The sequence below is a fragment of the Ictalurus punctatus genome, chromosome 8 (genome assembly GCF_001660625.3).
Source record: "Ictalurus punctatus breed USDA103 chromosome 8, Coco_2.0, whole genome shotgun sequence".
Taxonomy (NCBI): domain Eukaryota; kingdom Metazoa; phylum Chordata; class Actinopteri; order Siluriformes; family Ictaluridae; genus Ictalurus; species Ictalurus punctatus.
Genome location: NC_030423.2, coordinates 20,952,701 through 20,976,905, shown reverse-complemented (window position 1 = coordinate 20,976,905; position 24,205 = coordinate 20,952,701). Strand labels below are relative to the sequence as shown.

The window sequence follows — 24,205 nt, the reverse complement described above, 5'->3', positions numbered from 1 at the left end:
GCGGAGTTTCTGCAGTCAAAAAAGGTAAGTGATTGGGCCCATGCTAAAATAAATATCGGCAAGGATTGCATACTGATGCAGAGATGATGTTTTTCTGCTGAACAGGTAAGACATTTCAGTGGCTCAATAGGTAACTAGCTAGCATTAGCGCACATGTTCGCTTGATTCAGCTAGCTATTGAGTTTCCTATGCTGTTGTTTTTTTGTTTTGTTATGGTCAGTGTGGTACTTTGCACCTGTTTTATGCTAGCTATGAAAGCAACTCACCTCTACTCAAAGAAAACCGTATCGGCCGTCACCTCCGTTCTCAAGTATCGGAGCTAATATACAACCCATATTTATACCTCAGTGTTGTCAAGTCTCGCAAGACAAATACAGAACTGTAGCTTCAAAAACAAGCCCAATATTATTGTTGCTTATTACAGCCTCATTGTAAAAATACTCAATAAATGAGCTTGTAACATATTAAATTGAAACCACTCGCAGTTTGAAAAGCAAAAATATAACTTATTTAATAAAAAATTATGATTGGAGAGCTGGAAAAGGAGATTACATTAGAACCATAACTACTATAAGTATATATACGAGTATGTTTTGTATATGTTGTTATGACCTGTAATAATTGTGGGAGGGTGAAATACACTACAGCACCGATTTTATTGTGAGGCTGTGAGCAGACAGAGTCAAGGCACTGGGGAATATAGCGACCACAAAAAAACCCACCAAAGTCGCTTGTCATCTTTTTTAAAACAAGCCCAAAAAACCATAACCCGCAATTTTTCAAGCAACTTCAGAAAAAAAAGAAGCTGTAAGTCGCGTATTACGGTATATGCGGACTTGGAAACTCTGATAAGTATACCTCAAACCTGCAAGTAACTTTCAAACAGAGAGGGCGATAGAGAGGCAAAAATTCAATACTGCGACTTTAAGTTTGTTTTTGTTTTTTTCCATCATTTAAATGAGGCTTTTAATTTTTCAAATTAAATATGTGCATATTTGCAAATTTAATAAAAACAAAAATCTAGTCTTTGAATGCTTTTAGAATTAAAATGTTTATTTCACTGTAAGGACACTTTCAAGAGAAAGACTTTTACAGAACAGTAATTTACTGTTTAATCAAGAAAATATGCACTGTGGAAAAAAAAACAACAACCACCCTAATTTTTCAGTATAAAATCGAATGTAATTTAAACAACAATCAACATTTTGGGAAACTCCTTTGGAATATCCTTCTCACCAGTAATGGGATAGGATTGAAAATGTAAAATTTAATGAATGTTAAACTGGAAACTGAAAAAACTGATCTTAAAGGAAAAATAAATAGTTTTTAAAAGGTTTGAAAATACCTTAATTTCCTGTGTCCACTCTTTTGAGTGTTATTATGGAAATTGGCATGCGTTGCATTAAAGAAGATATATTCAGGGATATATGACAATGTGATTGTTATAAGTGGGTGGAGCTTAAAGCATTCTTCAAACTTCAACACTGTGGTCATGAATGGACAAAACAGTGCACTAAACATTTTCCTGTTGAGTTTTGATATTTTTTATTACTACAGTCTGAAAGATGTTATAGATGGATTGATGTGACAGTTTCTACTTAATCAGTATGTAGAGTCTTGCCTTTAAATACTGAAATATTCTGGACAGGAATGTGTTCATTTTTGCTGAGTCATAATGTTCAATAGTGACTCAAACTTTTCTTTTCATTTCCAGATAATAATTTTTATAGCATTATAGTTTTTAAGACCCCTAAGTGGGAGAAAATGCCCATAATGACATATGCAACTTATATGAATCACCAAACTGTTCTAAAAGCACAAAAGAGCCGGTCATTACTGAACAAGAGAGAATGACATTGCACTTACTGATTCTTGGAAACTAAACACTGGAGAGGTTTATATAAGTGCAAATATCTGTCATTATGTCTGAATTACACTAATAGGTAAAAATGAAATCATTATAGAACTGATACCAAGACGCAGTCTTCTACATCACAGAAGTGTGGCCACATGGGTGGGAGCAAGCTGCCACACTGGAAATAAGTCTTGCTACTCAAAATCTGAAATTAAATAAAATCTCAGAGAGGTACATTAGTCTGATGCAAGAGTCAAAGCTCGTGTTTGATTAAGTCACTATTTCAGCATCGTAGCTATTTAACCAAATCCAGGCTATTAGGAACTGTAGAGCAACGTTGAGGCCAATACAGTAATGTAATTTCATGGCTGTTGGTTCTACACCACAAAACAAATCAGATATTTCAACATGGATTGTTTCGGTTTAAAATCTGAAATAATTCAAAGCCATAAAGTTTTAAACCAATATAAACATTACATTTAAGCTGATTATCTTAATATTTGTCCATTACTTTGCTTAGCAACTAATGCTTTCTGTTAACAGACTATAGTTTATTGTAAATATTATTCATAGTAAATTATTCGTCGAACATAGGATTTTATATTGTTTTAGCCGCTGTTTTAGAAATAAGACTCTCTAGGCCAAGCATTGTATGTGAGGGGGTTTTAGACATTCCGCTTTGCATCATGCCTAAGAACTGTGTGATAAAATAACTGTAATGCAAGCCACCTAGTGGCTTATTGCTTTGTTCTTCAAGTGCAATGTCCTACTATATACATATTTCTGTAGTGCCACCCTTTAGTTTCTCCAATAAATTCCACGGACCCAGAGAGTGCAGATTTAGTAAATAAGCTGATAATTAGTTCTACTTCATGAAACCCTGAGGCTTCCTGAACCATACTGCTCCATTTCCCACCCCATGTCTAAATACTTGGACGTATCACTGCTGCATCCGGAGGTCATCACCGAGTTTGCTAACACATGCCAACCATTTACAGAAGACATAGCTGAAAGTCCCCAATAATCACAGCTGTGGCATTCCTGACTACTTAAACAGAGTTTCCAAGCATCTGGATCGTTAATAAGCTTACATACATATAATACGGCTTAAAATGTGCTGGAGCAAAATGGATGAAAAAAAGCTGCTTTAAGGATAATGATGGTCATCAAGTCCATTTTCACTATTACAATCTGCCACATTACACTCCAACTCACTGCACCTCATACAATGAGATCTTTTCACTGTTTTCTTTTTGAGGTCAAAGTGTGGCTGCAGAGCACCCTGGGAGTTCCTTCTTGGCCCTTTGTGTATGTGTGTCTTGGTCAGTGTTTGGATGTGAGCGTGAGAGTAGAGGAGACTCGGAAGATCTGAGGCAGCATGCTGCTCAGCTGGTAGAACATTTCCTCAGAGATACTCTGTCAAATAAAGCAGAAGTTGGAAAGACAAAGTGCTTACTATGCAGAAACACTGAGCATGGGAAGCACAAAAAAAAATGGTGTACTATACTGGGAAATGAGCAATGCGGAATGCTAACTACTAGAGGACGATGCATTCGAAGACATTTTAATTTAATATAATGTAAATTGGCTTTGGTTTAATACACATTGCACTTAATGCTACTAATCATCAGTGGCTATGTAAGGAATAAAACACGAGTTGTGCTGTTAAAAGAAATTAATCAACAACTAAGTGGTGTGATGCAGCCCAATGCAAAGTGGAATCAACCTGAAGTTAATTATTTTCCTGTTATCACTTACGTTATAGCAGCTATGAACATTTGTTCCCTCATCAGCCTCTCTTTTTCACGCTCTTTAATTAATTTATTTTATGTTTAAATGCGGCTTGTAATGTTGCCAAGTAACTGAAAAGTTAAAAGACTTTCCTGACACCGGAGACTCCTTCCATAGGTGCGATATAAACATTTATATCAACAATTACTCTAGTATAATTAATCTGTTTGTGTGAAGTGTCCACCATACATTTCCCTGTGTAAGTTGTTAGTATAAAAATTATGCATGCATTAATATAAACATATGATTTCTCTTGCAGCCAAAATGTGAAAATTAATCAACAGCATCTGATCAATCAGACTGTAGAATTCAAGAGTGCTGTGGTATCAATTTATTTGTGGTCCCAGGCCATACTACCTTTCCTTTATTACTAGATGGGAGCATTTTGGACTGATCTTTCTATACTTGGAGTTATGTGATATGCATTTTGGGTGAAAAGCCTTTCTGATCAATTCAAGGAAGACTAGCACTTAGCCAGCTGTAGTTTTAATACAAATTTCATAAACTGCCTCGGGATTATCAGTGAGAAAACATTAGCCAGTCTATATATAAGACACCACATTTTTGGACACCGATTTGATGGACACCGTTTTAGATGGGCGCTATTTTGAAAGAGGACGGGGTATAAAACTGGCAGTTGCGAATGTCAAAGATCCCTTTGATGCTTGTTTTATCCTGTTAGCCTGTCAGCGAGAAGGAACATGCTATTGGTTCTCCCAGGTTATTAAAGAAATAGAGGCAGCTGTTGTTCAATAAAGCAAAGCTTCATCATGGTGGATGGAGCTGAATGACACCATGACATGCGAGAAAAGGTTGCACTAAAGATGAGATCAGCGCTGAAATTTTTTCCATCAGTGCGAATGAACTGAATGGTACGGGTCACTGCACTCAACAGCACTGTTATAAAAATAAATAAAAAAACTAGAGGAAAGGGGGGTCTTGTTTACTTTGTGAGCTTGCAAGGTCATACCTGAGGGACGAGGAACTGAACAGTCCGGGAGATGCCACCATCCCATGATGCCATTTCCATCATGAAACCTGCCACCCCCCCCCAAAAAAAAAAGAAAAAAAAAAAAAAAAAACACATCAGAGCACTGTACAATCAATGATCTACAGTACTGGTCAAAACTTTGGACACTTTTGAACATATGGATATATTTCTCTTTGTCTTAAAGACATTTTAATAAAGGCTTATAGTTGAAATGTAAACAGTGAAGTTAACTGCAACACCAACACCTGCATTTCTTAACAATCTGTCAAAAACACAACATTAACTTTCAAAACTTTCATCCTTAATTTTCAGAAATACTGATTACTAGGGGTGTAACGATGCACGTAACACAATGTATCACGTGGCAAAAAATTGCCAATATGCTTTCACATGAAGCAGGGTATTGTAGATTAAAGGGATATACTACGTTGTGTATTTATTCAATTATTATATAGGAAAATATTGGACATAAAATATGGGACATATCATTACACCTGTACATTAATGCAATTACCCAATTATGCAGATACAAGTCAAGAGCTTCAGTTAATGTTCATATATATAATATCAGGTATTGGGTGTGTAATGCAACGCCACTATTTTAATTTATAGTCGGATATAAACTTGATGTGGGTGTGGCCTAAACCTGAAGGGGGATTTTTTTTCTTTGCCAGAGGTTTCAGCATAGTGTGTGGATTTTGTCTCTGACAGTTCCTCAACCTCAACTATATCACCCTAGTTCGTAGCTATAGATGTGCACAGGACTGTTTTTTAATCCCGCTTGCAAAGTTATTTTTGTTTGTACCTGCCTGTGATCGTTTCTAAAATAATTTAGTTGGTTCTATTCCCCATAATATAAACAAAGTAGTAGCCACAATTAAACCACCACAACCCTGACCAGGCAGTTACTAAAGATGACTGAGTGAACGCTGTAAATGTTAATGTTAATGTATGTCGCCTTTCTTTGTCCAGAATGTGCAACATTTTTGTTGCACCCTTCAGTCCTGATGGACAAAAAAAAGATTTAAAAAAAGAGTTGTATAGAATGTGCCTTCTATTCGTATCTACATAACTGTATTTATTGTATCTGTTTAAGAACACGTTATCAGTTCATTCAAAATAATGTATTCATATTTAGATCCATAATAAGTACAGGAGTGTATTGAAGATCACTATGTATCTGATGGTTTTAATGCTAGACCGTGAAACTACGTTTAATTTGTACTTCTTAGTTCTTTATCTAACCTGGCTGCACTGAAAGGGAACTAACATTTGCGTGTATCCTCACGCAAACAGTTACAATTATTTCTTACATATATCTTACAAGTATATTTGCTGCAAAAGCTACAAGAAATGTACAAGTGTACAAACAAGGCAAAATGCTTCTAACTGAAACTCTTATTCCCATGAGTAATTACGTACTCATTACGTGGCCAGCATGTTCTCTAAAGTCAGCAGTTCCCCTTTCTGCTCTTTGCTTACTCACCTTTCACACATTTAAACACCAACTCAGCTCGCTTCAGACACCAGGGAATGGTCATCTCCTGAACGAAGGAAAAGAGTGTGACTGCATTATTTTAAATCTATTAAGTATCAGACTCATGGCAAGAAGCAATGCCCTAAAAAGCAGCGCTCATCCTGCTTGGAAAATTGATAACACTCTATTAAATGGAAAGCACATACAGGGTTAATAAAGGTCTTGTTGTTTATTTTTTTAAAAACAACAACCTGAAATTAGACACATATATAGGTTTACTCACTACGTATTAGCCTATAGCCATTTTTACATAACAAATCCGGTTATGTAGGGGTCTTTATGAATAAAAACTAATACATAAAGTGTCTATTTTGAGTTATATTAAGCAAATAACAAGACATTAAATTATCCCACTATGTGTTTCTTCAAAATAAAGTATTACTAGAAAATTCTACAGAATGGTTGTGTTTGGCTGTGTTTAGCTGCATCTAGATGAAAAAAAAAATACCGGGATGAAAAGGAATAAATAGCATTTCCTGAAAACTGAGTATTCCGCGGAAACAGTCTGTGGTCAGCTGGACTGGGATCAGTGAGTTTGAACTTTTCAGCAAAATCTATCCTGAGTCACTTCAGACAGTCTGGCCCAAAAAAATTGTCTCTAAATTACAGAGCAACACTGTGTTTTGGAATCGAAACGACAAAATTGTATCCTATATACAGCAGGAAAAGATGAGATATCAATTTAGCTTTATGTGCTGAATTAAGCGACTAAATTTAGTCGACCCGAGTAAATGGGAGTGCATAAGATGGACCTCGTTTAAACGTTATGGGGGGAAAACTTTAAACTGATTAAACAGTAAAACATATATTTTAACCCAAAGTCCAACTAAATGATAAACTTAGTAAAAACCAGAGAATAAGTACTCTAACTGAATTGGCAACTGTTAGCAAAAGTTTGTACACCCTGCTCATGGAAGGATTTTCTTCACATTCACAACTATTTTAGAATAATAACGATGGTATTAACACTATGAAATTCATATCCAGTGCTGAAGTAATATCTTAATCAAATCTATTATATATTTTAAATTCTTAACAGTTTTCCTGGTACAGATTGCACACCCATGACAATTTAATTAATTTCACTGAGCGTTACTGGCATTTTATTCATTCATTTTATTTATTAATTCATCTTCAGTAAGCGCTTTATCCTGTTCAGGGCCATGGTAGCTCCAGAGTCTATCCCGGGAACACTGAAACAATGATCATGATGCAGGAATACACCCTGGATAGGGACGCCAGGCCATCACATGGCAACATGCTCACACACAAGCATGTTTTTGTAAGCTGGGAGAAAACCAGAGGACCTGGAAAAACCCAGACAGGCACGAGGAAAACATGTGAAACTCCACACAGATGATAACCCGAGCCAAGTATAGAACTGGGAACCCTGGGGCTGTGGAGGGAACGCTATCTACCCAACAAATTGTATACAAGTAGGAATAAATACAACAAAAGAAAACAAAAAGAAAAAAAGACATTATAATTAGTTGTCCGTGTGTCAGTGTGTATGTGTCTCACGCATTGTACCTCAGATTGTTATATGTTGAAATGTACTGTACTGCCAGAGAGATCGTCCCCAGTACAAGCAATTTATCAGTGTACATCAGAGTACAGAACTGAGGAATGTAAAATGTTCTAAAGTAGATCTGATGTAAATGGTTGTGTTTTCTACACTGCGAGTATGCTCTCTGCTCCACAAAGAGTCAGGATTTCTCGATGTCCAGCCTGTGTGCGCGTGTGAGCCTGTGTGAGTCTCTACAGTACTTGGTCAGCATGATTCTGTGTTTGATCCAGCACTGCACTCTCAGCATCTTTTCAACCGGTTTCATGAGGAAGCTTCACCAGGAACTCACAAATAGGCCGAGCTCCTCACTGCTTCTAATGAATTCTACATGAAGACTACAAAGTTGGAAAAAACATTAGCCCTCAGACAACAGTAACTTCCCTCCTGAGTCCTGACGCGTCAGCACTACATGGTTCGAACATGTGATTTCGTACAATATTAAACAAAACCATGTTTTAATTAATATTTGTTATAAATTTACGAAGAGCTTTGCTTCATAAAAAAGGAGGACTTTGTAATTTGTGCTGTCATTTTTCAGGTGTTCAATGAGGTCCGTGTGTGTTTAGCCATTTTGAGCTATTCATTTCTTTTTAGTATTGAAGATTTTGTCAAAACCTCCTGAAAGATTTTAAGGAGACGTTCTGTACCTACCACTCTCGCAGAATGGCTGAATGAGATATAATTATATAACCCTGAGATATAATTATAATGGGATTAATGATAACTATGCTACACAGGCTGGGTATGTGTGCAACATTAAATCAACCATGACCCTGCTTGTGTAAAATGATTTTGTTTTCAGCTGTTTTATTTTGGATGGGGAATCTGTGACACTGTGACCTGTGTGTGAGGATAACTAACACACTACAGTGGACACTTGAACTAGGTGAAGGGACGAGGCCGGAGTTCAATGACTCTCGTTTTCCGAACGTGAATCAGTGCGACTTCTGTAACAGACCTTCAATTATTAAGCCCGAGGCAGCTCATGGGGAAAGGAAGGAGTTTTCACAGACTTTCATATGGTTTCTATTCAATTTACTCTCTCTGGTCTGATTAGCGAAGTGGCAACAAGAGCTGGGCAAAAGAAAAGAGGTCTATGAGAAAAGCAGAATGTTTAAAGGTGACTGGACAGAAAAGTAGGCATTTATTCAGCGCTTAAAGTGGCCACAGAGCCTGAGCAGCAGTTGGCTTTCTTCACATGCACACCATTTGGAAGCTGTCCTCTTCGAATTGTTATATTCACTGCCATAAATTTATTAATAATTAAGCTCACTCACTTTCAGCAAACACTTTTACTCTGGGCATTATTGCTGGGCAATATGATGATATTGTGGTAAATTATGTTAAGATACATTCCCCTGAGATATCGTGGGTATCGTGATATTTTTATATATTTGTATAAAAAAATAAAACAATTACAAACTCTGAAGCAGATTGAATCAAGTATTCTATTGTTTTTATCTTCAAATTTATTTACATTTTTACATTTCTTCGCTTTTCCTCCTTTTCAGTGTTAATGTTATTTTAGTACACATAAAATAAAATCATGAAAATTATGTAAATACAACATTAATACAGTATTTTGCTGGTAGTTATTATATATCATGATGCGTATTGTGCATCATAGTTTTCTCTTGACGTATTGTAATATGATATTTTTGTCATATCGCCCACCCCTACTGGGTGTGACGCGGGAATACACACACACATTCATATCTAAGGGGTAATTTATCATGGCCATTCTACTTTTTGATAGGTTGGAGAAAACCAGGAGGGAGCCGGTATGGCCATGGGGAGAAAACGAGAAATTCTACCCAGACAGTAACTTGAGCTGAGGATCGAACCAGGGACCCTTGAGATGTAAGGCAGCAATGATTCCCTCTGAGCAAACATGCCACCCTAATGTTTAAGCTTTAAAAGGTAAACGTTGTCGCCATTCAGTCAAGGTATTTTATGTAGCTGGACCTTTAGAATATTCGGTAGAATAGCTGTTCACAAGTGTCCACACTGTATTGACCAGTGGTTGGAGTAAGGTCATGTTTAGGAAACACCCACTAAACAACAGACAGGATACAATCTAAAGAGATCTCATGTCTCATGTGTATATGTGTATAAATAATAGTTGTACCTAATAAACTTGCTACTCAGCATACATCCTACATAGTGAGCAATGTATCACAGTATGGAGTCTAGAGGTTGAATCGATTGGTTTTGCCTACTAATTGGCATCGATAACCGATTGCTGCAACTATTGGTTATAAGCAAAATATACAACAGTATATATATATATATATATATATATACAGTATATTCACATTTATGTCATTTAAAAGTACAGTACATTTTCATAGTACAGACAATACTCGTTTTAAAAACGATCAGTTGATTAATTGGTTATCAGCTGGTACTGCCCAACTTAGCTATCGTTATTGGTAAAATCCACAATCGGTCGACCTCTAACAGAGTCTTACCTCGGACATGTCGTGCACGAGCAGCAGCGGGATGGTGATGGTGGTGATGTCGTGCGTGCAGCACACTTTGAGGATGTTGCGCAGGCCCATGATGGCCGGGTCTCGAGCCGTGAGGTTTGCCGAGCGCACATTATCGTCCACGCACAGATGAAACACTATGTGAACCTCGGACAAGTTGGAATGACGACTAATGTAGAATTCACCTGCGGGAGAAAATAAATCAACATCTCTGACTATGAGTTGTATCTTTAGTGATAAAGCTATAAAATGAGTGTTTAAAGGCAAATTTACCAGGAAGGATGTTAGAAGGGTTTCGTTCTATGTTCTTGTTTTTCTCGTCGTTGCTCCCGTTTCGGGGCATCTCTGCAGAACAATGTAAATTTATTTATTTATTTATTTTACAACCAAAAAAAAAAACTATGCATGTTTCTTAAAGAGCTGTCTGTGATTATTCTCCTGTAACAGTGCGCCCTGTTGGGTTTTATTCCTTACTGACTTATAGTTACGAATCGGATGTATATGAAATTCAGTCACAAATCAGTCACACTATCGCGTTTCTAATAGAAGCTGTTCATTTTAAATCTCAAAACAGTAACCTGATATTTCATCCCTAGCAGGTTTAAAACACAAGCAAGAATGTACATTTGAATGTTTTAAATGCACATGCTACAGGAAAAAAAAGAACTTTATTTAATGTGATGTACATAAATTCATATTCAAATACTTCTGTCAGCTTCTAAGCTCCATAAATCAACAGCAAATCAATCTGATCAATAGTCGGTGACTAACAGTACAGTCAAAATTCCAGCAAAATATTTAGACAGCCAGAAAAGAGCTGGGTAGTATTTCATTGTTGCTGGCACCAAGTAAATGATATGCAACACTTCCCTGCGGAGCCCATGAAGTTGGATACGCCATGGCGCAATGCAGAGGTGGGTGTTTTGGAAAGGGGGAATCCACTACACACCCACACACACACACACACACACACACACACAGTTGCTGTGTCACTCACCAGGCTGTTCTCGCTGCTTGCTGCTGCGCTGCGCCCTTGCATACAGCACCACCTGCTGGACCACCTCCAGCTGCTTGGAAAGCCGGGGGAAATGGAAATCAGTGCATTCTTGAGACACGGTGGCAAAGTCTGGATTGACAAAAACAATGGATGGCATTTAAACCACATGTTAAAAGGCAAAAATGTTTAACTTTAAATGCTTTGGTTGAGTAAGTATAGTGTGATCTAATAAATTTAATCTAGTGACTGTTTACATTAAGATATAGAGATACAGAATGTGATAAGGTGTATTCTCAGGTGTCATGAACAATTGAACCGATACTGGAATAGATATTTAAGGGATTTAAGGGTACAGACAGCAGTTTTGAAGGAAGTCAGTTAAAGCTAGCAGTTTTAAAAATCCAAATGTAGCCCATCTATTGAGCGTTTTCTCCAAAGCCACGCCCCCAAAACATGTAGGAGGTGGAGCTGACCAGCCTGATTGGTTGGATGTTGATGGTCCACATGAGATGTTTCTTTATTTTCCGGTTTAAAGAGCCTAGGTGCTACAGAGTTTTTTTTTTCCAAATATATGATTTATTGATGGAATATAAAGGAATATCAAAGAAAACTAAATTTGTTCTAGCTGAAGAATGGTTGACTCCACCTTTAAATGTCCTTTAATATGAAGTTCTAAGACAATACCCTGCTAAAATAAAATCTTGTAGAGTAATCACGAACATGAAATTTTCATACCATTTAACTGTCTTAAATTTTTTAAAAATCAATAATATGTATTATTTATATCAATAACATTCACACCTTTTAATACTGGTAGTTAATATTCAATTTCATGCTCCAACTAAAGGTTACAAAATTTACTGCTAGGCTTTTATAAAATATATAACAAACTGAAACAGTGTTTATAAAGTGTTTGGCAGTAGTACTAGTAGTAGGTGAGTAACTGTACTGGACTTAAAATATATACTATATAATCCAATGGGTTAATCAGTTCTTCATAATTATCCAGTCTAGATACCTTGTATTGCAACTACTAAACACTTGGATGTCTAAAAGCCTTCATATGTATTGACTGAGGGAGGTGCCATGCCTCTCTTTATGCCGCTGTAGGAGTTCACTCTGTTATCGACGAGCAGGACGAGGCCGCAGAGAGAGGACGAGTACAGAGAGAATGCCGTCTGAAGTCGACGTAGCTTGACGCTGCCACCACTGCCATGGCGTCTGTGCTTGCAGAAGTCCAACACGTTGGCCCGCACCAGCCGCAGGTTGTGCATCGTCTTCAGCTGAGCCCCTGGACCAAATGACAAAGAGATGAAAACTGACATTATGGAAAAATGCTAATGTATGGAATTAGCAAGGTCGCTCTGATTTTTACCTTTTACTCGTTTTTAGTATTGACACAATTTTTCAGATTCATTCTCACTGTTACGTCACATTTTAAAGGTGTGCATCGAGACAGGGATCCTGAGTGACCCAACAAAGAAGTCACTAGAACAGTTTTTACTCTCATGCTGATGGGAGCAGCTGGTCAGATATGAAGCTGATCGTACAAAGAAATGCCACAAAGTTTAACACGGGAGTGTATTTGACATGACAGTTTGTTGCTTTATCCTGATAAAGGGTTGCTGTGGTTTAAATGACAATTCTGATCAATAGAAACAGCATAGAAATAGAACCAGCTAGGTTTATTAGAAGTTAGAAAAACAACAAGTACATCTCAACACAAACAGCATTGATGGGGATGACTGTGCTGCCAAACTCTTTCAGATATTTGACCTTGACCGTGTTTGGATCAATTCCAAAATCTATTACTGCTGGTTACAATGATAATACCATAAAAATCCTACAAACTTAGATATCATGCTAATAGGGCATCATATTAGCAAAAATTACTTAAACAATTTACTTATAGTCAGGCCATGCCCAAGCTAATTTTAGCTAATATGACATGACCAAAGTGTATTAGACACTTACTGCTAGTGAACTAGGATTATACACGTATAAAATACATACTATAGACATATATAGACATATGCAAAATATAGACAGAGTGTGCATTTTCACACTGCGGTTTGTACAGGTCCCAGGTGTTTCCAAACAGATGCCATACCTAAATGAATGGTGAAGCTCTCCTCCAGCTGTCGATGCTCCTCGAACACTCTGGCTCCCAACTCGCTGGCCTCGGTCAGCTGCCCAGGCTGTACCTTAATCTCCTCACTGCAACACAACCCAATATATCACGTCTTAACATCCTCATTGCAACATGAACCATGTTCCATGACACGTTCATGTCCTTCTGCTCACAGGTCCTCCTTGAATGTCTCACATCCTTAACATTAAAGTCATAATGAGGCTCTTAATGCAACACTTACGTGATGGTGCTGTTGTTAGGGTTGCGAAGGTCCTGGTGTAGTTTAACCACCCACTCCTGGTACTCTTGCTTCTGAATGCCAGTTACCTGCTTCAGCTCACTGGCCCACTTGTTCTCCAGAACCTAAACAACAGACACAATAGCTAGTACCACACTGAGGGAAGAGATCCAATCAAAATTTATAATAGTCAATAAAAGTCAAGTTAGCTTTAGATCATTTCTTGTATATCATTAATTTAAATATATGAGACATTTATTATTACAATAATGTGAGCTTTAATAAGCTTCATTAAAGGAAAAGTCAATGATTTTGGAGTTGATCATTATGGGAGTTAGGTAGAGCTACCTGCTATAAAACTTAAAATTACAACAAATACAGCCCCTTCTTTCCACTCTGAAAAGCCTACAAGGGGAGATTTTTACATTTCTACTCAACATAACAATAGGCAAGAAGTCACCTCCATGTCCTAATTGCCTGGATGTTAATGAGTACCTGTTTTTGTTTTTCTCCCCCTTCCATTTACAGCCTACAGTTTTGCCATATGAGCATGAAAATCACTGACCGCACCTTTAATTGCTTGTGATATAATCAGTATGTTTGGGTGAAGTTTTCTTTAACTGTGGATTTTATAATCTTTACTATTAGATGAAACTGGCATGACCTCTAAGATATGTGAATTCAAATATGCCATTTTATCAATACACCTGGTAAGTTCGGGTTTAATACAGAACACATCTATCTCATGCTGCAAATTGGCCTACTGCGTCATAGTGGTCTTACTTGCTGAGCGTCAAAATGCTGTGCTGCCACTGTATTAACGTCCTGATCACTCAAGGTCTTTCCCAGCTCCTGCATGACTTTGTTCATTTCCACTGCCTGCCTGTATGTGGATGAACAAGAAAACATCAAGACCTATTATGGAAAAAAAATAAAAATAAATTCTCCTCAAACATCAGTGAGAAGCATGCTGCTCTTGAAGCTAAGGTTCACTCAAGAAAATTCTCTGTAAATACAGCAGTAAGTGCCGATCTGCAGGGTAGAGTTGGGGTACTCAATCCTGGAGTCCAATTATCAACGAACTTGGACTGGAATTTGATAAATTTGTACTCAGACTCGGACATTTTGGATCCTGAAATTTTTCAGCGTTCACTCGAGTTCGTGTCATGTGTAATGTGAAAAGAAAGATAAAAAATAAATAACAGCATAACATTAAGATAACAAGAAGTTAACGAATGCCTCCCTGCCTGACCAGGGACTTTCTGTGCGCATACATTTGAAGTATATGCGGTGTGCATACACCACCTCATTGCGCGAGTACCGAATTGGGTTCTGTTTAACGGCTTATTATGTTGGACGGTCAAATAAATACACACACATCATGTCAAAATGCAGGTCTGGCCGAGTATTCATGCAAACACAGTTGGTTATGTCTTAACTGAATGTAAACAGTTGGGGGGAAAATCGGAGGCGTGTCAATACAGTATATTGGATTCGTGCATTAGGTCTTAAAGGGACAGCATTCTAATAAACCTGGTGCTCTCAGTGTAATTAATGTTCATCAAACACAAAAGACAAAGAGAAAATTACTCACTCGCTCATTTGACTGAATAACTTCAGTAAATTTAATAAGAATCAATGTATGTCATACAGTGAAGTCTATTTTATTTTACATTTAATTGCTCTATTCAATTTCCATAGTATTACTTACTTGAATACTACTGATAGACTTATACCTGAGAAATCATTATCGTGAAATAAGATTGGAGTCATATCGCCCACCCCTAAACATTAGCATTTGGGGACTCCAGTCTTGAATTTCACGTAAAATGTGAAATGTACTTCTTAATGTAGTAAATATCATAAACCCTGCTGATTTATTTTTTCATTTTAGAATTGAAATGAAAAATGGCAAGATGTAATAGTGGTATTTTTTTTTACGTGTATGTTGCCATTGGTTTGTGAAGGTTAAAATATAAGTTTACAATTGAATTTCAAATCTTTTTTCAATTCAATTACTTTCTGGACTCAGCCAGACTCGACTCGGATATTAAGTACTCGGACTTGAGTCCAACTCGGCCCCTTTTGGACTTGGACTCTATTTGTTAAGACTCGACTGAAACTTGACAAAGGTAGACTCGGACTAAATACTACTGCAGGGTCCAAGCACTTTCACAAGTACTCTCAGTGCCAATTCTTGCCAAGCTGCACAGAACACTAGATAAACACACTATCAAAGTTTCGTTACAATAATGCAACCCTGTCAAATGAAATTAATTTGTAGGAGAAATATGCAGCATAATTCAGTTCAATCTATCTATCAAGCTCTATGAGAATCCAGAGTTAGAGCTGTTTGACCTCCACTCCATTAGAACTGATTGGTATGTTGCAGACATAAGAATTAAAAAAAATAATAATAATTTGTTACACCAAACCAAAATCCTAGGAACCGTCACTTCACGCTCTACCAACCTCTCCTGGAGCTTCTTGAGCTCCATGTCTCTCTCACTGATGAGCTCGGACACACTGACGAAGTAGTTGTGTTCCAGGTTAAGCAGCGTTTCTGAGGCCGAAGAGTGGATCAGTTCGTGATACACGTCTGCGAAGTCCTCGTCCCAACTGGGTTCCTCGGGTCGGGCGTGTTCAAGAGTTGTCTACAAGCAGACACACCACATGAGTACTCAGTAAGGCTGTTACATTTGTTTTAAAACTGCATGCTGAATTTAATTATGCAAAAGATTTAATATCTAAATGGACGCAAATATTTAATTTGTTTGTCGTTTTTATACAGCAGCCATATTTCTCTACAATCCTGACTAGACAATACTATAATTTTATTATAAAGGTGGCATGGTTTAGATTTATGAACAAAAATTTCCGCCACTTTAGCTAAATTTTACACTTCATAATGCTACATAGGATCTATGTCTAATATTTATCCATGAATAATTATGTTTATTTCAGTCCCTCAACACACAATCAGGCTAAATGCCAAATGGTTATATTAACTACATACTCTCTCTATATATGAAATAATATAATAATAGAACACTATTTGAGATTCATCCACTAAGTGCCAGTTGAAAATTAACTAATTACATGTAAATTGACTTTTGGAACACACATTGTTTTCATATTTAAATCAGGAAACTTTTTTGTGCAACACAAGATGGAAATGTTGATTCCACCTTACAATGTGCTGACACTGAAGACTATTTCCATAAATGTTAGACGGTTAGTCTCCTTATGTAATATACATGTGTGTATATATATATATATATATATATATATATATATATATATATATATATATATATATATATATATATATATATACATACACATACATACACACACACATATATATCTATATACACACTATATATATATATATATATATATATATATATATATATACACACATACAAACATATCTATATACATCTACATCTATATAAATCTCTCTCTTGAATTAGCTGCTACTACAAAAATAATAACATATTTAAAGCATAAAAAGTACCAAAAGCATTCATATAAACCTGCAATTTGGCTTGCAGTCGGAACTACTGTCAGAGCTGCCATTATAGAAAACTGATCGATACTATCTGACCAATCAGATTGAAGAATTCAACAGTGGTATGGTAAAATTTTAAATTCCATAGCCTGGTGCAGTCGGTGATTAGTGGCTGCGCTATATTGGGTCACTATGTTTTCATTTAAATAACATCACTGAAGGTGAGTCACTATGTTTTCATTTAAATAACATCACCAACATGTTAAATATTCAACACTTGCCATTTGTTTTGCTCTTACCTCAGTGTAGGCCTTGGCCCACAGGTTGCTCAGTTTATTGATGTCAACTTCTCCATTAGTGATCCTCTGTAGAGCTGCTTCAGCTTCCCGGTCGTAATCTTCTAACGTTTCTCCTTCAATGAACGCAAGAAGTTTCTTCTTTAAGTCTGGAACAAATCAAGCATGTGTAGCTAAATATTGGTGAATTTCCTTTTCTATCTGCTGCTTTCTTATTGTTAACATGTATTCATTCCTTGGTCTGCTTTTTCCTGGTTGAGGACATGGATTCTTAATAACATTTTCACTTAAAAATGTGGCAAAATTAAATACCCCTAAATAATATTTTTAAATAAATGTTTTGTTTTTTTTAAGAACTCTGCCATTGATTGACTCAGTTGTGGTATTGTTCAACATAAAATAAACAAATTTTATTTATATATTTTGACAATCACAAGTGGGATATCATAAGAATGGATAATAAAACATACCCAAGCAGTTAAAATTTACGCTTAAGCACAATCTGGACCATATGAAGAGTTTCAAATTGCGAATTTGCTAGGAAGCGTAAACAAGGACACATTAAAATAAACTATCAAAATTAATCTGTGCATTGACCTGCTTTGTTATAGTTCCGAAATATCACTCCTTGCATGAATTGATTTTTGGCTTGTTTTCAATAATATTGATGTTGACTTTAGTAGTTAGTTAGTTCCGTCCACGCAGCGAGGCGCATCGGGCAACAAGCATTTGCCAGCGGGCTCGGTCGGCAGCGTCGATTTCCACATCTTCCCACTTGACATCGAGCGCTCGTAGATCTTCCATGAATGTTCGTCGCCATGTATTATGCGGCCGCCCAACTCTTCTCTTCCCCCGTGGCGGCGTCCAGCGCAGCGCGATCTTTGCGGGACGGTGGTCAGACATCCGTAGAATGTGTCCTGCAAAGCGCATTCTTCGCTCTACGACCATTTCTGCCAGGCTGCGGGAGTTTGTTCTTCTTAGAATTTCTTCATTTGAAATACGATCACGGTATGATACACCGAGTATTCTTCTCAGGCATCGTTGCTGAAACACATTCAGCTTGTGGATGACTGCCCTCGAGCTCTTCCAAGTTTCAGATGCATAGATGGCAGTTGGGATGATGATGCTATTAAACAGGCGAAGTTTGCTGTTGGTGTGGATAGTTCGCCTAGCCCAAATCGGCTGTAGCTGTTGGAAGACTGCAAATGCTCTTCCGATTCTGCGATTGACATCCGCGTTAGTCCCACCATCCGCAGCCACAATGCTGCCAAGGTAGGTGAACTGTTTGACTTCTTCGATCAGCTGGTTGCTCACCGTGATCTGCACCGGCGTCATCCGGCCGACTGCCATGACGTTGGTCTTGTCAGTGCTGATCCGTAACCCAACTTTGGCTGGTTTGTGCTCCAGGCTAGTGGTCATCTCCTGTAAGACTTTCCCATTCTGCGCCAATAGCACAATATCGTCGGCGAATTCCAGGTCAGTCAGGCGTCCCTGGCCTGTCCACGGAATTCCAGACGCTGGCTGTGTTAGTGCTCGTCGCATGACGAAGTCCATCATCATGAGGAAAAAGAATGGTGAAAGAATGCAGCCCTGTCTGACTCCGGTCTCGATGGTGAAAAAGGCAGTATGACCTGTGTCCGTCCGGATGCAACAGCTAGAATCCTGATATAAGTTCTGTAAAATGGCGATAAACCGCTGTGGAATGCCATATAGCCGTGCGATGTTCCAAAGCGATTTCCGGTGGACACTGTCAAACGCCTTCTTAAAGTCTATAAAGTTGACCAAGAGCGGTTTCTGATATTCGGAGCTTTGTTCAATGATGTTTCGAAGAGCAAAGATTTGTTCAGTGCACGACCGACCGCTTCTAAACCCGGCCTGTTCGTCCCGTAGAGCCTGATCGACTGCTTGCAGTATCCGTTTGAGGAGGACGAGACAAAATACCTTGCCTGGGACAGACAGAAGGGTGATGCCTCTCCAATTGTTACAGTCTGCGAGATTACCTTTCTTAGGTAATTTGACGATGACACCCTGTCTCCAGTCATTTGGGACACGTTCCATGTGCCAGCAGTCATTGAGCAGCGTAGTGAGCACCAGTACAACTTCATCACCACCCGCTTTCAGCATTTCTGCCGAGATTTGGTCAAGACCAGGTGCTTTGTTGTTTTTCAGATGACGAATCGCTGCAGCGACCTCAGCATCCATGATATCGCTCCTGTCCACTTCCAGCTCATAGGGAGGAGGAAAGACTGTAAAGCTGTGCGTAACTACGGGAGCCGGCTGGTTTAGGGTGTTTTTGAAATGTTCCACCCAACGCGCGTCCTGCTCTTCTTTGCTAACTAGCATCCTGCCGGTTGTATCCCTTATCGGCCCAGTGGAGCCGCTTCGGGCCCGAGTGAGGTCTCTGACCACACGAAACAGAGTCCTGCTGTCACCCTGGTCCGCAGCCACTTGTGCTTCAGTGCCCTTCCGGTCCAGCCAGTCCTTCTTGTCTGCTCGGCAAGTCCTCTTGACCCTGCGGTCGAGTTCTCGGTACGCCTGCGATGCTTCATTTCGCTCCTCTTCGGTCTTTGCTTGATCGCGCTGACGTTTCTTGACCCGTCTTTCATCGAGCAACGACCATGTCCGGTCCTGAATCCACCGTTCTCGCTGCGTTCCACGCCGTCGACCAATCGTTCTCTCTGCCGTCTCGATGGCAGCATCCTTGATCTGTGCCCATTGTTCTTCGATGCTGGCCGAGTTGTCAAGAATCTGGAATCGGTTAGCGAGTTCAATGTGGAAGTGCTCGGCGTTCACGCGTTCCTTCAATTTCTCGGAGGCAAATGACCGAACGGTGTTGTGTCCGGCCACTCTTTTCAATTTTAGTCGGATTGAGGTCACAAGCAAGTGGTGATCAGATCCGACGTCAGCGCCGCGAAAAACCCGTACGTCACGTAAAGCCGAGCGCCACCGTCGATGGATGCATACATAGTCGATTTCATTGTGAGTGGCCCCATCTGGTGACCGCCACGTCTTTTTGTGAATCCGTTTGTGAATGAAATATGTATTCCCGATGCAAAGGTTGTTAAGATTGCATAGGGATAGGAGACGCTCTCCATTATCACTCGTTACTGCTGCCGATCCATGAGGTCCGATCACGTTTTCCCAGCCCTGACGGTCTCTGCTGAGTTGCGCGTTCATGTCGCCAAGGAGGATCTTTATGTCTTGGTTGGGGACAACCGCGATTGTGTCTTGCAGCTGGTCGTAGAAGGCGTCCTTCTCTTCATCATCTGCCTCATTTGTCGGCGCGTAGACTTGAATAACAGTAATTTTAGCATGGCGAGACTGAAATCGGGCTGTAAGGATGCGATCACTGATCGGTTTCCATCCAACGAGTGCCTGTGCCGCGGTTTTGCTCAGGACCATCCCGACGCCGTGCACGTGATGTTCTTTGGCTCCCGAATACAGGACGATCTTCCTGTCGCTTGTCATTTTTCCATTAACCGTCCACCTCATTTCGCTGACACCAAGAATGTCAAGCGAAATAATTTCGAAATATCACTCCTTGCATGAATTGATTTTTGGCTTGTTTTCATGCAGGGTGCCAATAATATTGATGTTGACTTTGCAGCATGGAAACATGAGCAGCAAAAACATTGTTATTAATGCTAAAACAAAATGCTGAAGAAAGGTTAAACCATTTTGAAGTGTAATTTGATCAACTGAAGAGTAATTGAAGAGCAAGTTCTTACCCTTTTCTACAAAGCAAGGAATGTTATGGAGCAGCATGAGTCTCCCGTGCAGATCGTTGACATTTTCTTGAACAGGAAACTGTAGAGGCACTTTGAGGACAGAGTGATTTCTCCCGGCCTTAAACTCAAACACAAATTCTTTCTCTGTAGAGCTCACATTCCCTTTAGTTTTCATCTTTCACCTGTAAACAGGAGGAAAACCAAAAGAGATGCTAAAGACGTCAGAAATATTTCCCTGACTGAGATGTGCTTGTGTGAGTCGATGTTTCCAACAACCAACCTCTGATCAACATTCAGTACGTTTACATGGACAACAATAATCCAATATTAACCCGATTAAGCTACCATGTAAAACAGCTATTTTTGATGACCTTAATCCAACTAAAGTCATACTCGAAGTAAACACAAATCGAATTAAGACACGTGGAGTACTCCTGTTTTAGTCGCATTATCAGCGTGCGTTACAGACATGTACACACCTTAATCACACTATTAACGTTGTGTTTCCACTGCATTTTGTGACAGGACACGTACACACACGGCAGTGCTCAAAAATATAACGGCAAAAAAGGAGCACGGCTGTATCCGAAACCGCGTACATACCTACTATACAGTAGGACTAATACACGTATCTCGGCTACTTACCTACTACAGTAGGCAAGTACACGGTTTGGGACGCAATCCACGGCTTTAAGCAGTCATCTATTTGCACGTATAGCATGACAAATAATTAACTACACTTGAAGCTTTCGTAAAATTAAAAATAAAAACACCCAAAACTGTATACGATACCATAACGAAGACGAACTGTATGATAATACGTGAAATTCTGGAGGGAACGTTGGACGGCGTGGCGTGGTGACGTAATGACGTGTGCCGTTAATCGATCTATGTTCTATAACATGTAAAACGGGGACATGACAGGAGTAATCTAAAAGCGACTCATGTAAACAACTTTTCACAATATTATCTTATTCAGAATAAGGTCAATAATTAGATTATTGCTATCCATGTAAACATAGTCAATGTTCCCAACAACCAGCCACTGATCAACATTGTTCCCAACAACCAACCACTGATCAACATTGTTCCCAAAAAAAAAATACAATGATTGTTGTTTGTCTCACCCTCACACTTCATATTTCCTCGTTTAAAACTCTCTTCTTGGCTAAATTTACAGTAATAAAAGCAAGTTATTCTATCCATAACAGTTTCCTTTCTATATAATTCCCCAACTGCTCAGTACCCCTGCTTAACATTGTCTGTGTTCTTTATAGAATTTATAGTACTTTATTTTTGTGGTGTTCGGACCAAAATTTTTTATTTCTATAAGAAATAAATGATATGTTCTATTCTGATTCAACTCTGTTCTACATATGTTCAGAAGATCTTCCTTCTCCATGTCACATGTTTTGATATGCAAATGACTAAATGAATAAGCAAATTCAATTACTGTGGCGTCATTTGGTGACTCCTAGTGACATTTTGAGCATGCCTTTACTAATTTCCCCTGAAATGAGTTGGCAACGCTGATACCAGCACAACACACACACGAGTGCTGAGATGAAATTGGTCCTAAATAATATCTGGTGGTCACATGAGCTAGTTAGTAATTAAAATATCTACAATATTGCACACATATGATATATTTAGTTGAGTGTAGATACAGACCATGGAAATGTCATTTCTAAAATTGCTTGGAGAGATGTTTACACACAGGAAGACACTGCATATGCACGTGCAATATACCAAAAATGCAATATACCAACATGCAATGGCATAATGCGTTTCAAGAATTAAATTATATTAATAACAATTAGAGCAATTAAGTAACACCGACCTAGTAAACACCTTAGCTAGGCGACACTAGCACGAGTCTGGCTTGCTAGCTATTTCCCGCATGAAATTTAAGCTTCGCCTACTGTATAACATGCGATTTCTATAAGCGCCTACATAACACACGAGTTTGTTTTTAATTCAATAAAGTGATTAACGTTTCAATGTGGAGTTTAACAGTAAATATAGCACACTTACTGTTAGACGAGGCTAAAGTTGGTTTCTTTTTCGCCAGCTGCTTATTCGGATTTCCCGTTCCACCTTAAAACATCCTGAACTTACCATCACGAGCCTGTAGATGGCGCCAAAACGCTTTAAACTCACATATTGTACAGTTCAGTGAATGTTATACAAAAAAAATGGATCAAAATCTTCTTAATTCGAGCTCATTTAAAATAGGATCGATGTATATGAAAATATTTAATGTATTGTATAAATACTCAATATGAAGAAATTTTATTGAAGGACTTTTTAATAATAGACCTGTGAACTTGGCATCGGTTGCACTGCTGTCTAATTCCTGTAACATTATCTCCTAATGTCCAGAACATCTAAAATATCTGACAAATGCACATGAAAATAGGTGTACAATACTATCAAAACACTTAGTATAAAATTAGACTATAGAATTGTGTAATAATAGACTTGTGAACTGTGAGCAGTTGAGATTTAGATGGAGACTTAGAGCTCTTCATTTTTAAAGCATCTCAAAATATGACAATTATATATGAAACTAAGGGTAATATACTATCACAATACTCAATATTAAGTAATTATACTGTAGGATTTTCTAATAATAGCCCTGTGACTATTAAGATAATTGGATGCAGGTAAAGGGCCCATTTCTGCCTAAATCCTATGCCATTATCTCCTCATTTTAAACCATATTATTAAAAATCTGATATTTGCATATGAAATGAATGTGTAATGTGTAAATACTGAATATGAAGAAATTTTACTGTCTAATTTTAAAAAAAATAGACATGTGAATTTGCACTTTCTGTCTGATTCCTATACCATGATCTACTCAATTTTAAAATTTTTAAAAGATCTAGCAGCTGCACGTGATATGTGTGATGTATTATCTAAATATTGATCAATATTAAGTAATTTTACTGTAGGACCCTAACCCATTGCTAAATTCACAGGTTTATTGTTTGTTTGTTTTTTAATCCTACAGTAAAATTTCTTAATATTGAGAAATTATAAAATTTGTTAAAGCTTAATGCGGTTTA

At 38.2% G+C, this 24,205-nt stretch overlaps 1 protein-coding gene across 1 annotated transcript; it reads right to left on the bottom strand.

Annotated features, from left to right (window-relative positions):
- Window positions 1-1,032: 1,032 nt before the first annotated feature.
- On the bottom strand, window positions 1,033-23,247 carry c8h12orf4 (chromosome 8 C12orf4 homolog). Its single transcript, XM_017474987.3, has 14 exons — window positions 23,169-23,247; window positions 21,135-21,316; window positions 17,410-17,555; window positions 16,069-16,250; window positions 14,380-14,479; window positions 13,600-13,721; window positions 13,338-13,444; window positions 12,318-12,518; window positions 11,228-11,356; window positions 10,504-10,575; window positions 10,213-10,415; window positions 6,124-6,181; window positions 4,617-4,684; window positions 1,033-3,271 (listed from the first exon to the last, which is right to left on the bottom strand). Exons 2-14 carry the CDS (start codon window positions 21,307-21,309, stop codon window positions 3,179-3,181), a joined length of 1,656 nt encoding a protein of 551 aa, XP_017330476.2. The 5' UTR covers window positions 21,310-21,316; window positions 23,169-23,247; the 3' UTR covers window positions 1,033-3,178.
- Window positions 23,248-24,205: the final 958 nt, after the last annotated feature.